The 14,986-nt window shown below is 34.8% G+C and overlaps 2 protein-coding genes across 2 annotated transcripts in view; both read right to left on the minus strand.

Annotated features, from left to right (window-relative positions):
* The window catches only part of LOC127162059 (NACHT, LRR and PYD domains-containing protein 3-like), a gene marked incomplete at its 3' end in the record, with an annotated part of 29,791 nt that extends 20,872 nt beyond the window's left edge, over window positions 1-8,919 (minus strand). Inside the window, exons 1-2 of the mRNA XM_051104831.1 lie at window positions 8,573-8,919; window positions 1,710-1,819 (exon numbers count right to left, since the gene is read on the minus strand). Of these exons, the coding sequence (XP_050960788.1) occupies window positions 1,710-1,768 (59 nt within the window). The remainder of the gene's footprint in view (window positions 1-1,709; window positions 1,820-8,572) is intronic.
* Window positions 8,920-8,992: 73 nt separating this feature from the next.
* Window positions 8,993-14,258, minus strand: LOC127162057 (voltage-dependent calcium channel subunit alpha-2/delta-2). Its single transcript, XM_051104830.1, has 7 exons — window positions 14,156-14,258; window positions 14,017-14,076; window positions 13,013-13,136; window positions 12,816-12,947; window positions 11,817-12,016; window positions 10,111-10,223; window positions 8,993-9,868 (listed from the first exon to the last, which is right to left on the minus strand). Exons 3-5 carry the CDS (start codon window positions 13,110-13,112, stop codon window positions 11,853-11,855), a joined length of 396 nt encoding a protein of 131 aa, XP_050960787.1. The 5' UTR covers window positions 13,113-13,136; window positions 14,017-14,076; window positions 14,156-14,258; the 3' UTR covers window positions 8,993-9,868; window positions 10,111-10,223; window positions 11,817-11,852.
* Window positions 14,259-14,986: the final 728 nt, after the last annotated feature.

Raw genomic sequence — 14,986 nt, forward strand, 5'->3', positions numbered from 1 at the left:
GTTGCAGAATGCACGGCATTTCGAGTGGTGAGTGGATTCTCTGATTGTCCACTGCATTTCAGAAATCAGCATTGTTCAATGCTGCAAACACATAAATAGAAACTCTGCCTATGCATACGCCTGTTAATCGTTTTTGTTTTATATAGTTGTTCTTGTTGCTTTTGTGCAATACATGAATAGCAATTAATTTGTTTTAGATATTTTATGTTTAGATATTTCTATTTTGCGGGAGTCCCGCAAATCATTTTATTCTATCGCATCCCGCACAAACACGAGTCTCTGCCTGCCCAGCCCGCACCCGCACCTGCACCCGCAGCCGCCCATCAAGTCTTGTACCGCGCAAGTCTTGTACTCTCTGTTGCGTCAAGTCCAGTGCCAGTGGATTAGAGACCACTCTCACTGGACACGACGCAACAGAGACCGGCGCAGTACGACAAATAGAAGCTGATGCGTTGCTCTCCACACCCGGTGCGTTTTCAATAAGTTTTAATGTGCCGTGCTGCCCTCTCAGAGGTTTTAAATTGGATATGGAGTTTTTTACGGTTGAAAAAGATTTCTTCTCCTCTAATTGACAACGCACAATAATGTTCTTGCCTTTGACAGAAATAAACTAAAAATAATGATTGTATTTCCAGCTACAGAACGTGTGCTTTCCTCTCTCCATGCTGACTATGTTTTCATTGGTAGTATCCGCCTCACAGGCGCTTTACAGTCAGAGTAGTTCTCAGGTAAAGGATGTCGCGTGTGCTAGCCAACACCCTTTTTATAATCTACATGATAAATCACATTCTGTCGGCAGTGACGTAACGCAGCGGTAACGCATGCGTGTAACTATACTCTAATTACTCATTTGAAAATTATAACGTGTTAAATTACTCTGTTACTAAAAAAAAAAAATCAAATTACTGTAACGCGTTACAAAGTAATGCATTACTGGCCAACACTGGTCAAATTTAGGGCAGAGCACACCTCTGAAAACAATGTTTACACCCTTTTTTGCTTTTCATCTTTCTTCTTTTTACAGCGGTTGATTGACGCCCGGTGTTTTTCGCTCAATATTTGCATAAAGCCGAGGAATGCCTAAACTTTTTGACTCTCTAGGCCACTCTCAACATTTTATCTGCGCTGCTTTCCATGCACTGCGCAAGCATTAAGCTCAACTTTCATAGACATGAATTGAAAATGCTTGCTCCGCTGCACTCGCTACGTGCCAGTGGAAACGCACCGTGAGAGTTGTTGAAGAATGTTCAACTTTGGGTAAAACACTCATCACTGTCACTTTCTAGTCAGCCAACCAATCAGAGTGGAGGAGGGGCGGGACTAATACTGACTAACCTGCTTGTACTACGGATGAAAAAATTAAAAGTTAATATTGCTTGTCTCTGAGTATTTATGTCTTAAACAGATTGAATTGCCAGACTGCCTGGCGTTTTCAGCTGGAAAAAAAATGCTTTGGAGGACACGTGGGCTTATTCATTACTATATAAAAGAGGAGGGAATTTCAAATCCACCCCATTCAGCAGTAATAAATATTAGATCAGTTTCAAGTTGTTTTTAACCTAGAATGATCTATAGGCTAAAAGCAGCAATAGGAAGTTCTAAACTGAAGTTTTGCACGGCATTTGACATGACAACAGCAAGAAAAAGACTCCACTGTCAATAGGACTTTTTTTCTTCACAGAAAGTGTTATCTAAATGCAAACTCTTACCTTTGTTTCTCAGAGAGACTCATCTCAGCTGGAGAGTCCTTTCCTCGCTCCTCTGACATACTGCAGGTAAACAGACTGGCTTGTGAAAACAATCAGATGCTCATCATGACCTGGAAATGAGAATATTTTGCTGAAATAACATGGCAATTCAGATGGATGAATGTTGAATTAATAAACCTTGTAATAACCATTGTAACCTTGATGATTTCAGATCATTCAGATCATCATATGGATCTAAATGTAATACTTTACAATACGGTTCCATTTTTTTAACATTAAAATGAACTAACAATGAAATATACTTGTAGAGCTTTTATTAATCCTAGTTAATATTATCACTTTTATTAACCCTTTGAGTCCCACATATGGGATTTAGAACGTTCGGTGACGTCACGCAACTGCCAAATTCAAACAGTGTTTTCGCGCGTTGTCTGGCGCTGAGCCAGAGAGAGACGTGCGCTGAGCTTGTCATATAATCACAATTATGCAGTGTTTTCAACCAGGTAACGTTTGTTTTAGGTTTCAAACTTTTAAATACACATAAGTACTAGTAAAACAATACATTTAGAGTTTGTAAAATACACACGGATGTCTATGGAAGCAGCAATAACAATCCATTCAAGCATAATTTGCCGACGTGTTTGATTCATATCAGATACAAATAATGTAAGTAACGATATAATTCACTTAATTCCTTTACCAGTTCACCAAACATTTACTTGCATGTATTTCGGGAGAAACTGGTGAATTTACGTGCTGTAAATCCGGTTGACAGGACTCTCTGAACGGCAGCGCGAACAAACATGGCGGCGCCCATCTCACGATATAGATCACGATCCAGATCATTTATAAAGGTTTTAAAACGGCAAAATACACTCACTTACACGTATTCGTGAATCGGAATATCAGATAGTTGAAAACATGGTAAGCAAGTGTGTGAACATTTTGAATAAAAAAAGGAAAAACGAAGCTATAGTGGCTGCGATGTGTCACGTGACAATCATGAACCCTTCGCCATGGAAACAATAAAGTGAACGTTCTAAAATAACGGTCGCTTAAAAAAACAAAATCACTCTTGGGGGTCAGATAGAATATTTTAAACTCACCAGTGAAAGGGTTAATGCACTATTAAAATCCAAAATTGTATATATGAATATGAATTAATGAGCTAAAATAAACAGTTGTATTTTTACTAGGTACTGTTAATAAAGATTAATAAATACTGTAAGAAATGTTTTACTCATTGTTAATGTCAGTTAAGGTATTAATTCATTTTAATTAATAGACCTTATTTTGAAGTTTACACAGTGATTGATGGTAAAACAATGCATACTTTGTTTTCTATTGCTTATTATGTTTTTATGCAATGATATGCTATGAAAACCAAAATATTGAAATTTGTTTAAGGTATATTCCTTAACATTCATGTAAATGGTTTTAGGGAACATCGGTGCATTGGAGTAAAAACATTAAGACATAATTTTTTTTTAATAGGCATTATGGACAGATAAGTTGAGAGTGATTCTTGAAGGACCAGCACCACATCTTCTTGTACCACTGTTTGAAGAATTCATCTTCCAGAATCTGGCAGCAAGTTTATTTCACAATACTTGTAACAGCATGTTATTCTTATTAAGTGAGGGTCATTTTTTAGGCTTTTTTTACCCAATCAGTGTCTCTGAACCTGACACCTTGTAATTCTAGGAGACTCCAGGAAGGTTGCAGTTCTGGAATATGGTGGTGCTGGAGACTAAATAGTTCTTGATGGTTTTATACCTAATTCTTCAGATTAATTATTAATACTTTTGCAGTGAACAAGTATCTTTTCTTTTCCGTTTTTTTTTTTTTTTTTTTTTTTTTTTTTCTGACCCTGCTGTCCCAGTGAGCATTTTGCTGACCAATGGTCATGTCTTAAAGGGGTCATCGGATGCCCATTTTCCACAAGTTGATATGATTCTTTAGGGTCTTAATGAAAAGTCTATAATATACTTTGGTTAAAAAAATCTCAATGGTAGTGTAAATTACAAATTTGCAAAAATCATCCCATTCTGGTCGAGGCTGCTTTAAATGCAAATGATCTCTTCTCGCCCCGCCCCTCTCTTATGGAGCTGTGGATTAAAGAGCCTGTTTACTTTAGCTGCATTATATATGTAGATCAGGAGGTGCATTCCCTTCACAAACAAACGTAATCTACTGCATCTTCAGCGGCTCAGATGTCAGGAGTAAATGACGATCACTACCTTCATTATTACATCCAGCAACACAACACCTCAGTCGCTGAATTCTTGTCTAACTTACATCCCTGCTCCGGCATCAAAACATGGAGGTTGGACTGTTACAACTGATTGGAGGTAATACGCTGATGTCAGTCAACTATCTATTTTTATCTATTATATTTTGAGGATGTTAATAATGTTTGAGGAGTGTGCACTAATATTATTCGCACTTATATTTTTAGTTCTGTTTGTCTGTGTTTTGTCTCAAGAACATGCCCAAAATTGGGGAACAAAAATTAATATTCTGGATCTCCTTTAAGCATAAGGGACCTCTAAGGGACCTCCTGTCAACTGCCAGTAAAACAGAGAGACAAATCTGCTGAGAAAATCAGCTCACTGTGGGTCATTCTAAACAGCACTGAACATTGCCAGTTGCTTTTGTACTGTTTACATTCTTCATAATACTGGCAGAAAGGACAAAAAAAAAATATAGCATTCATTTTTGGATTTTGGTCCTGAATGCAAAGTGGTAAAGGAGTGTTTATTTATTTTCCCCCCCTCCTTCTTCACAAATTTGCACTAAAAGAAATGTGCTGAGTTTTTATAATGATTTTTGGGGAGTCTCTGGTTATCAATTACTCTGTGCAGAGTTAAATACTCTGCTGCATTGGCCTGCTCTGAAACGGACTAATCAAAAAATCTTTCCTGTTGTGGCCTTTGATGTTGAAATTAGCTGATGATGAATGAAATGCAGTGAATAAACAATTAGTTGCTTTCAGTGAACTCTGTTGAATTTGCATACAGATCAGGACACATTAATGTGGCCACTCTCACTCACAAATATTTCAGTGCAAATACTGCTTAACCATGCCACGGCGGGCAAGAACATAAACTTACCTTACATGAGGGACATCTGTTAGTACAGAAATGGCTGTTTAGCCATTTTATTATAAACAATTCAGATCCTCCCTATACGCAAAATACGCAAGTTGCGAAGGGACCCAGAAACACCATGGGGGGCCCACTTGCTCTCAAGATGATTTATTTTAGTTTCGTTTTTAAAGTGGGTCAGCGGTTATCAAAACATGAATGTTTATTTCTTTTAATGCGGTGTGCTGCTGCCCTTTCTATGTAAAAATAAGTCAAATCATGTAACATGAATGTCGTACAGTCTCTTGCTCGAGACCCAGATAGCAAGAACGTTTGGGCCAAATGTGGCTGATAGCTGGCACATATGGCTTAGATATGGCATTGCTGAACAGATATGGACCGGATTGTTACCATATATGTTTTGCCATAAGTTTAGAATTTGCGGGAAATTATTGCTTGGTTCACAGCTCCTTTTAAGGCATATGGTCCAGATAACATTAGAACCAAGTAAGGTTTAGCTATGGCTGACATTGGTAAACATTGACTTCTGGCTAACATTTGAATTACATTTGGAAAAGGCCACACCTTGGTTGCTACGACGACCACACCAGTTTGACCGAAAGGCGGCAATTCCCTCGTGGATTTTCTGTCACACAAGTGCTTCAGGTAAGTAATATTTTGGCATTTTAAAGTAATTTTATTTAAATATTCATGATTATTTGTCAGCATTTGTAGTTATTAGATGTTTAGTTATTTGTTTCATTGAGAAAGGCGTTGAGTTAGATGTCCCAGTTAGCAAATTTCCTTTCGCCTGGATCTGGCCACAATCTACATATAAAGTGTGGCCCAGATTAGTATTTGTTCGAAGGCCCAAAATTGGCCCATATGTTTTTAGCCAGAACTGAACCCAACCAGAGCCATGACTTGTTCATCAATACGTGATGCAATGTTGAGAAAATACTTAGAAAATTTAAATAATTTTTGTTTTTCAAGTCCAATGCTGTGTGCCCAGGAGGTAAGTATAGCCTAGTAAATGGTGTTTGTGTGAATGTCCACAAAACTTGAAGACTTTATATTAGCAGATTTAGAAAATGATTATTATCTATTATTTAGAAAATTTTAAAGATGAAAAAGAATAATTATCTCATTGCCATTGTGTGAATAATATGCAATAAGTAAAAAGTAAGTAAAGTTTGAAAATGTATTTGAAAATGTAACAACTTGATTATATAATCCAGATTACATATTTAAAATCCCACACTGTTGAGCATTTTGATTTTTAGTGTAATCCTGCAGGTCTACCTTTTAGGTTGTAATACTGATAATAATTATTAAATTTCTCTTCACTGTAGGTGCTGTCAGGCAGAATCCCCTGACTGGAAGGACTTCAGATAAAGACATTGAAATTAACTTTATAAAGTGGCTGCACCTGTCTGGAGACCAAGATGGTGGGAGGAAAGAGAGAATGAATAAACAAAAGTGCTGACCCCCCTTAGAGAGTTTGCAGCATTACTAACACACCTTCAAGCAACTCTTCTCAACACTTTTCTTCTCAACACTCAAGTTTAATATTATTTGTTCTTAAAAACTGGTTGAGACTCAAATTTGTCCATTTAATATATATATATATATATATATATATATATATATATATATATATATATACACACATATATATATGCTAAATGTATATCTGTTGAATATTCTTAAAAATGGATCAAATTGTAATGTTAAATATATGTGTTATATATTTATATGAATATTCTAACTCGAGTAACTGTTAAGTGCATTTAAATTATTTTATTTACATTTTTGTTGTTGAGTGTGTGATTTACTCTCTAGTTAATACGAATTTTACATTTACAGTCAGCCGCATATGGGCCACATTAGGGCAGTGAGGTCTTAACAGAACTCAGCCTTACTAGTGTGACACATAAGGCCCATATATGGGCCACATAAAAATGTATAACTTAGCTCATGATAGGTGGAGTTATGGCTCTGGTTTGGTTCAGTTCTGGCTAAAAACATATGGGCCGATTTTGGGCCGGCGAACAAATACTAATCTGGGCCACACTTTAGCTGTAGGTTTGGGCCAAATTCGGGCCAAAGGAAATTTGCTAACTGGGGACTAAAAAACAAGTTGAAAGCTTACCGAGCCACGGAAGGGACAGATGTTTCTTAAGCGCTTTCCGTTGCGATTTGAGATGGAGTAACCACGGACAAATGCGTTTCATTCATTCATTAATACCGGAGTCGTATAGTCTCTTGCTCGAGACTAAAAAAACGAGTTGAAAGCGTACCGAGCCCCGGAAGAAACAGCTGTTTCTCAAGTGCTTCTCGTGAGCGCAGTTCCACACGGACTGAACCACGGGCAAACACGTTTCATTCATTCATTAATATCACATTCACGTGGTGACACAATTCAAAGGCCCATCTGTAGCACCGCCCCTACTCGAAATGTCTGACTTGTCTGATACTTTCGATTTCATGATACTATACATTTATAGCCTACTGCAGCTAAACAGCCAGTGCAAACATCAGCACTGCTTTGTGAAAAGTGGCAGCTGTTCAGCATGACCTGAAGATGATTTGAGATTAATATCATGGCATTTTAGAGGGACGAATGAAAAAGAAAAAGATTATTATAGATCATTCCACAAAACACATGGCCTACAGGAAATAAACATTAAGAACTCTGCTACTCACATTGATAACCAACAATAATATTTTACTATTTGTAGCTACTAAACGTAATGTGACCATGTCTACTACATGAACCAAAACATTTTCCAAAACATTTTTCTTTCAAATAAAACCTTATTAGATGAAAGAATGTATGTTGGAGTTTAGCTACCTATTTCGTCGAGATCTTAATTTCCTGTGACTGCATTCTACTTTTGATTTCGCATTACATTTAGTACTGCGAGTTATCTAAACGATAAAAGCAGACTAAATGAAAGAAGTGTGGGAAAAATCCTTCAGAAAAATAATTATTCCATTTTAATAAGCGTCATGCTTTAACATGCGTGGTGATCAAACAGTTTTTTTTTTTTGTTTGTTTTTCGCAATTTTCAGGCTCTAGTTTACTCCAACTTTAAATCATGCTGAAATACCTTCATACACTCCAAATAATTGTAACAAGGGAAGTATTAAAGCTTGAACATTGAACATTGATTTTAATGTTTCTGAATACATAGTATATATTATTTATTTATATAATATTATGTAATTTTGTGAAATATTTTGTACTATTTAAAATAACTGTCTTCTATTTAAATTAAAAAAATATTTTTAAATGTAGTTTATTTCTGTGATCAAATTTGAATTTTTAGCATCATTACTCCAATCAAATCAGGAGTAATCCTAATATTCTGATTTGCTGCTCAAAAACATTTCTTAATATTATTATTGATTATTGATATTATTATTAACTATTCTGATGTCGCTTTATGGACTTTTAAGGGTTAAATTACATTTTTATGCAGTCATGTTCGTGAACAGCAATCTATTGAAAATATCAGCTAAAGCATAAAGGAAACGCCGTTCTGACAGCGTCTTTACATCCATTTTGACGTCTAATCGCAGACGTAAGTACCATAAGTACGCGATTAGACGCGCAAACCAAAAATGCGTGAAAAAAATGGTGGCGTGACTGTATTTTCAAGACGCGGCTGACTTGACCGCAATAGAAAACGTATTCGGTAAATCTTACAAATAGTATAAAACAAATCCCTAATTTATTTTCTCGATAAAGCGTAATCAAGTATTTCAACTTACAGGTTTGTTCACTAAAAAGATATTTAGAAGTATCCGAAACACTCCTTTTCTGTCATGTTTTAGGCTTGTTGCCCCTCTAGCGGTGCGAGTCCAGTCTCTGATAAAACCTTCCGTGTCTGCTGTATGACAGACTTTGGTAACGATCAACGGCATAGACCGGCGAGTACCTCTTTCCCGTATTTGTTTATGTTTCCTTATTTAGCGCATACGCTTTCGTTTTCGTCTTCTTCGTGGATTTTACTGGAGCGTTGTGAACATCTGATCTGGATCATTCCGCCACCTACTGGAAAGGAGTGTTGATATGCTGCTGTGTATTTCCAAATGTTTTATTTCTAATTATGTAACCTAACACATTTCAACACTGCATTTATGTGATATTAGGAAAATTAGGATATTATAAATGCCCGACAAACTGTTTGTTTCATTCATATTCAACATTATTCCATGTTCTACAGCTTCTTGACATTCATCCATGATGCATAAACCTGCATTATGTTTCTCCTTTATGTATTAACATAGCATTTCAATTTGAGTGTCTCTTTCTCAGATGTGTGAAAATGATTGGCTTTTTTATATTGATGTTTATTGAGGGTAACAGGTATATAATGATATACAGCTCAGGAAGAATATTTTCTAAATTTTGCAAATGAAATGAATATTCTTTCATATGTATAAAATATTTTTCTAAAACCCAACAAGTTTTTTGATTAGGGCTGATGGTCATAAACACACTTCACATTGTGTGATGAACTCTAGTGGTGATCTTAAGAAACTGCATACAAATTAAACATTCTGTTAGTAGATTGATGCAGTTTGAAGTGCAGCATTATATCCTAAACCAGTTAAACTAATTATTTGATATTTGATTTCCTTATGCTAATATGTTTATGTTTATTAGTCGTGTTCCTGAATTTTTCCTTTCAAATGATTATCAAGGTCTTCGGTCACACAATTACATAAAACAAAATTGAGTCTTTAGTTCAAACTTGCATCGAAGCTCATAAATCAACACCAAATACAACTGACCTGAGATAATATCATATAATGTCTCTGTTCACAGTAAAACATCTCTTTTCTCACATTTGAAAATTTAGCTTCATATTTTGCTTATACGATTCTGATGGATTATGTACAATATATACAAAAAATGTAAAAATATATCTGAGTTCTAATTTGATCATCAGAATTATAATTAGCTTTATTCCTAGTTCAATCCAAAAATCATTATGATTGTAGACTTTATATTGAAAACCCAGAATCTTCTCTGTTCTGATCACTGACTCTTCACTGCTCCACCTGTGAATTAAACAAAACCATCATTTATCATTTATATCAACACTAAACCAGCAAAGACTAATCAATATCACTTCTGCAAATGTTGTCATTCATTAAAATTCATTACAATAACATCTGCAGTTTTGTGCAAATGGCCATTCTGACATATTTGAATATTTAATGAACATATTAGATTCTGGATACAGTGTTCATTTATCCTCATAGATACAGTACTTTATTGAGGCTCTTCTGTGGATCTTCACCTGATAATAATGTCCCTTTTCATTTCACAGGTTCCTATGATTTAAACCAGGATTTAAACTGTACAGCACTGTGCTTTGTAGCAGCTCTAAACAAAGTCTGCTCACAGTCTAGTCTGTAAGGAGAAATCAGATGAGAAAATGATCAGTGTTGGCTGTAAAGAATTGCAAATTAATTACTGTATTTCAATTTAAAAAGTGTAACACATTAAACTAAGAGAAAATTCACATTAGTTACTTAATTTTGCACATAATTTTTTCTTCTTTACTGTGACAATGGGAATCAGACACTTTTGCAGTCCCAATAACATTTGAACATAATTCATGTTTTAAATTAATTCTATTTAAAATCCAAATATTGTTTTAAACATACACTACCACTCAAAAGTTTGGGATCAGTAAGACTGATAACTGTAAAGTTTTTTTTTAAAAGAAGCCTCTTATGCTCATCAAGACTGCATTTATTTGATCAAAAATACAGAAAAAAAAAACAAAAAAACAATAATACTGCAAAATGTTATTACAATATAACATAATGGTTTTTATTTTAATATACTTTAAAATAGAGTTTATACATGTGATCAAAGCTGAATTTTCATCAGCTGCTACTTCAGTCTTAAGTGTCACATGATCCTTCAGAAATCATTCTAATATGATGATTTATTGTTAGAATTGTCAATGTTGGAATTATATTTTTTTTTTTTAGAACCTGTGATTCTTTTTTTCAGGATTATTTGATTAATAACAATTTAAAAAGAACAGCATTTATTCAAAATATAAATATTTTCTAACAATGTAAATCTATGCTATCACTTTTTGTTATTAATTTAACACATCTTTGTTGAATAAAAGTATTAATTTCTTTCAAAAAAAAAAAAAAACTTTGAACAGTAGTGTATATTGTTGTAAAGATTTCTGTTTTAAATAAATGCTGTTCTTTTTAACTTTTTATTCATCAAAGAATTCTGAAAAAAAGTATCACAGGTTCCAAAAAAAACATTAAGCAACGCAACTGTTTCCAGCACTGATAATAAATCAGTATATTAACATGATTTCTGAAGGATCATGTGAGTAACAGCTGGAGTAACAGCTGATGAAAATTCAGCTTTGTATCACAGGAATAAATTATATATTAAAGTATATTAAAATAATAATAATAATAATAATAATAAACATTATTTTATATTGTAAAACCATTTTACAGTATTATTGTTTTTTACTGTATTTTTGATCAAATAAATGTCTTGATGAGCTTTAAAGACTTCTTTAAAAAAACATTACAAGTCATACTGATCCCAAACTTTTCAGTGGTAGTGTGTTTAAAACAATATTTGGATTAAATTAAATTATTAAATATAATCAATTTAACAATTGAATTATGTTCAAATGTTATGGTGACTGCAAAAGAGTCCGATTCCCATTGTCACGGTAAAGAAGAAACACATGCTGATGAGTTCATGGTTTATGTGACTGATGACAAGGAGTAAACATGAATGATATTCTGAATTAAAATTAAAATCTTTGAGTGAAACTTTTAAGTGTTTGTCCTCTAGTTTAAAGGCCACCTATTATGCAAAATCCACTTTTTCATGGTGTTTGGACATATATGTGTTGGCAGTGTGTGAACACAACCACCCTACAATGATAAATAGCCACCCAATCCCTATTTTTTAATCCCCATTAAACCAAATCAGTCTCACTAGACATGCCGTTTTAATTCTCTAAGCAGTGTGATGTCACATTGTTTATGCCCCGCCCACGTCCTTGTCCACGTCCACGTCCACTGACTGATAGCTCTGCATTGCCATAGTTTCCACCTCAAGTTGCCTTTGGTTGTACGCTGTCCTCCATTTTATCTGCGCTCGAGCAGCTGTAACATCAACAATGTCTCGTAAGCAATCCCAGTGTTCTGTGTTTGGATGTAAGATAGACCATAAGAGTCTTCATTTTTCTCTACCAACATCTGAGCCACTGATGACGCAGTGGATTAAATTTATATATGTTAAATATGTTTATGTCTGTGCAAAACATTTCACTCCAGACTGCTTTGTGAACGAGGGGCAATACCATTTTAACCGCATTTGTGTGTGTCATTTCGTTAAAGCGCATAGCGAACATTATCAAAGTATTTGTGTGTATGTGTGTTGCTCATCTGTCATTGCAAATGGGCTGTAAAAAAACTCTACAATTACATAAATGTATCAAATAACCATTCTGAGACATACTGGTTCATTCTCATAGATGTTTCTTCTGCTGGAGTCTCTCCTTTATCTATGTATGACTCTGGTTCATACATGTTTCGGCTGAACACTGGTTCTCTTGCTCTGTCATGTTGCTTCTACCGGTTTATTGCTGCAGGTATGCAAAGCAGAGATGTATACACCACGCCCTCCTCTGAAGATGGGGCGGGAAATGCAGCTCATACGCATTTAAAACTAAAGCATCTCTTTTTTAGACATTACATTTTCAAAAATTAAATGCATATATACTCAGTACATATCAAACGATCTGTAATAACAGACAAAGTAATAGTGCTAAAAAAGTGCTTATTACCACTAAAATACATATATATTGGAAGTTGGACGTTATGATGCAACTTTTTAAAATGCAAGTGAACCCAAAAATGAAAATTCTGCCATTAATTACTCACCCTCATTTCATTCCAAAACCCTAAGAGATCAGATACAGAACTTCATGCACAGAGTTACCTGGGTAGTATCTCGTGACACTGGTGGCGCTTCCAAACGCTTGCCAGGGCAATGAAGGATCATCTCTGCTGTTCTCTATAAAGACTCGCTCTAACGCTTGCGTCCAGTTCAGCTCATTCAGAATCACCGAAGCTACAGACAGACAGACACATCATTGACTCATTCAGAGATCTAATAGCATCAGTCTGGTTCCTCACCGCCTCTGTAGATGTCTGTGGGGATCTGGACGGCGGTGTGTGAGTAATTTACATGGTTTTTAAAGTTCGGATCGTACACAAACTCCAGTTTCAATGACATCTGGGAATTAATGTCCTCACCGTCCTGATAAGAATCATGATATAATCAGAGTCCATTGTTTCAGCTTCAGTCTGATCTTCAAAATCAATGTAATATGGTGATAAATGAACATGCAAAATAGTAGTTTTGGAGTTAGAAGTTTGAGTAACCAGCTTCTAAAATGAAATGTAGTATGAATGCATAAATATTTCCTATAAAATATACAAAGCATAATTTTTTCCTTTACATTACATATGCTTTTCTCCACTTTCAAACCATGAAAATCCACAAATACAAGATTTTTACATGTTTTCCACATGGGCAATAGATAGACATGTACTCACATAGTCCATCTCTGCTTTAGAGTTATAATATTCAATATTTTCCTCCTGAAATAAACACACAGAACAGAAATACAAAAACCTGCTGTTTAAGATCAGTCCGAGAACTTGAAGATTCAAATACAGATGTCCTCCACATGACAAACTCTTAGTTCAGCACAATTCACTCATGGTCAGTCGAGCTGAACAGCTCTAATGAGTCAAATCAGTCAGAAAAACGAGACGTCACTATCTATTGGGTTTAAACGGACCCTCCAGCTACCGACTCACAGAAATCATGACTCACATTGTGTGTGTGTGTGTGTGTGTTTGTCTGTAAAGCTCGTATCAGGATCAGAGAAACACAGATGTGAATGTCAGAGGAAAGTTTTGCAGATGGGAAAAAAGTGCAGCGTTTGATTCAAAAATGAAACGCTTAGTCGGTGCAGTTCATTGTAATGAATCAACACAGGAGTCATTGGTCAGAATCGACTCGGATGACTCACTCACACGTGCAAAAGCAATGTTAAAAATGAAGTTTCAAACTGAGTGAAAAGTTTTGCGAAATGCATAACCATAAATTGGTGACGTTAAAGTCGTCTGACCTTGATTCCATCCTGCCAACGATGATCTTTCTGAAGACGCTCTGCTTCACTCGCAAGTCTCTGATGGAAAATATGGACCAGAACCATTAAAATAAATATTTTACAAAGAATGTGTGTGATTTTGTGTGCGTTTTCTTACCTCAAGTGCTTTTTGTTTCTTAGCCAGCAGTCTCTCGATGTCAGTCGCAGCTTTCTTGATTATTATTTCTGACCAGACTGAACTGTCCTTTCTTCTCACTGTAGAACTGAAACATCAAAACATCCTCTCAATTATATATGTATATATCAGTGTATATATATACAAACCACTAGTCAAAGGTTTTTGAACAGTAAGATTTTTAATGTTTTTTTAAAGAAGTATCTTCTGCTCACCAAGCCTGCATTTAACTGATCCAAAGTACAGCAAAAACTGTAAAAAAAACCTGAAATATTTTTACAATGTAAAATAACTGCTTTCTATTTGAATATATTTCAAAATATAATTTATTTCTGTGATTTCAAAGCTGAATTTTTAGCATCATTATTCTAGTCACATGATACTTCAGAAATCATTCTATTTGCTGCTCAAAAAACATTTAATATTATTATTACACTGAGAACAGCTGAGTACATTTTTTTTCAGGTTTCTTTGATGTTTAAAAGTTTAAAAGAACAGCACTTATCTGTTCCATTTTTTTTTTTCAGTGTTATAAATGGCTTTTGATCAATTTAAAGCATCCTTGCTTTATCCTCCACCCGACTCCAAGCTTTTGAATGGTATGATGGCATTTTAGTGCCACGTAAAAAAAAAGAGACAAGAATACAAGAAAAATTAAAAAATCATAATTACATGAATAAAGTTCTCAAAATATTTCTAGAATAAATTCAAAATTCAGAGAATTTATAGCAATTACTATTACAAATTTTGACTGTATTCTCGAAACGTTTTGACTTTATTCTCATAATTTCAACTTTATTCTTGAGACATTTC

The sequence above is a fragment of the Labeo rohita genome, unplaced genomic scaffold (assembly GCF_022985175.1).
Source record: "Labeo rohita strain BAU-BD-2019 unplaced genomic scaffold, IGBB_LRoh.1.0 scaffold_826, whole genome shotgun sequence".
NCBI classification, from domain to species: Eukaryota; Metazoa; Chordata; class Actinopteri; order Cypriniformes; family Cyprinidae; genus Labeo; species Labeo rohita.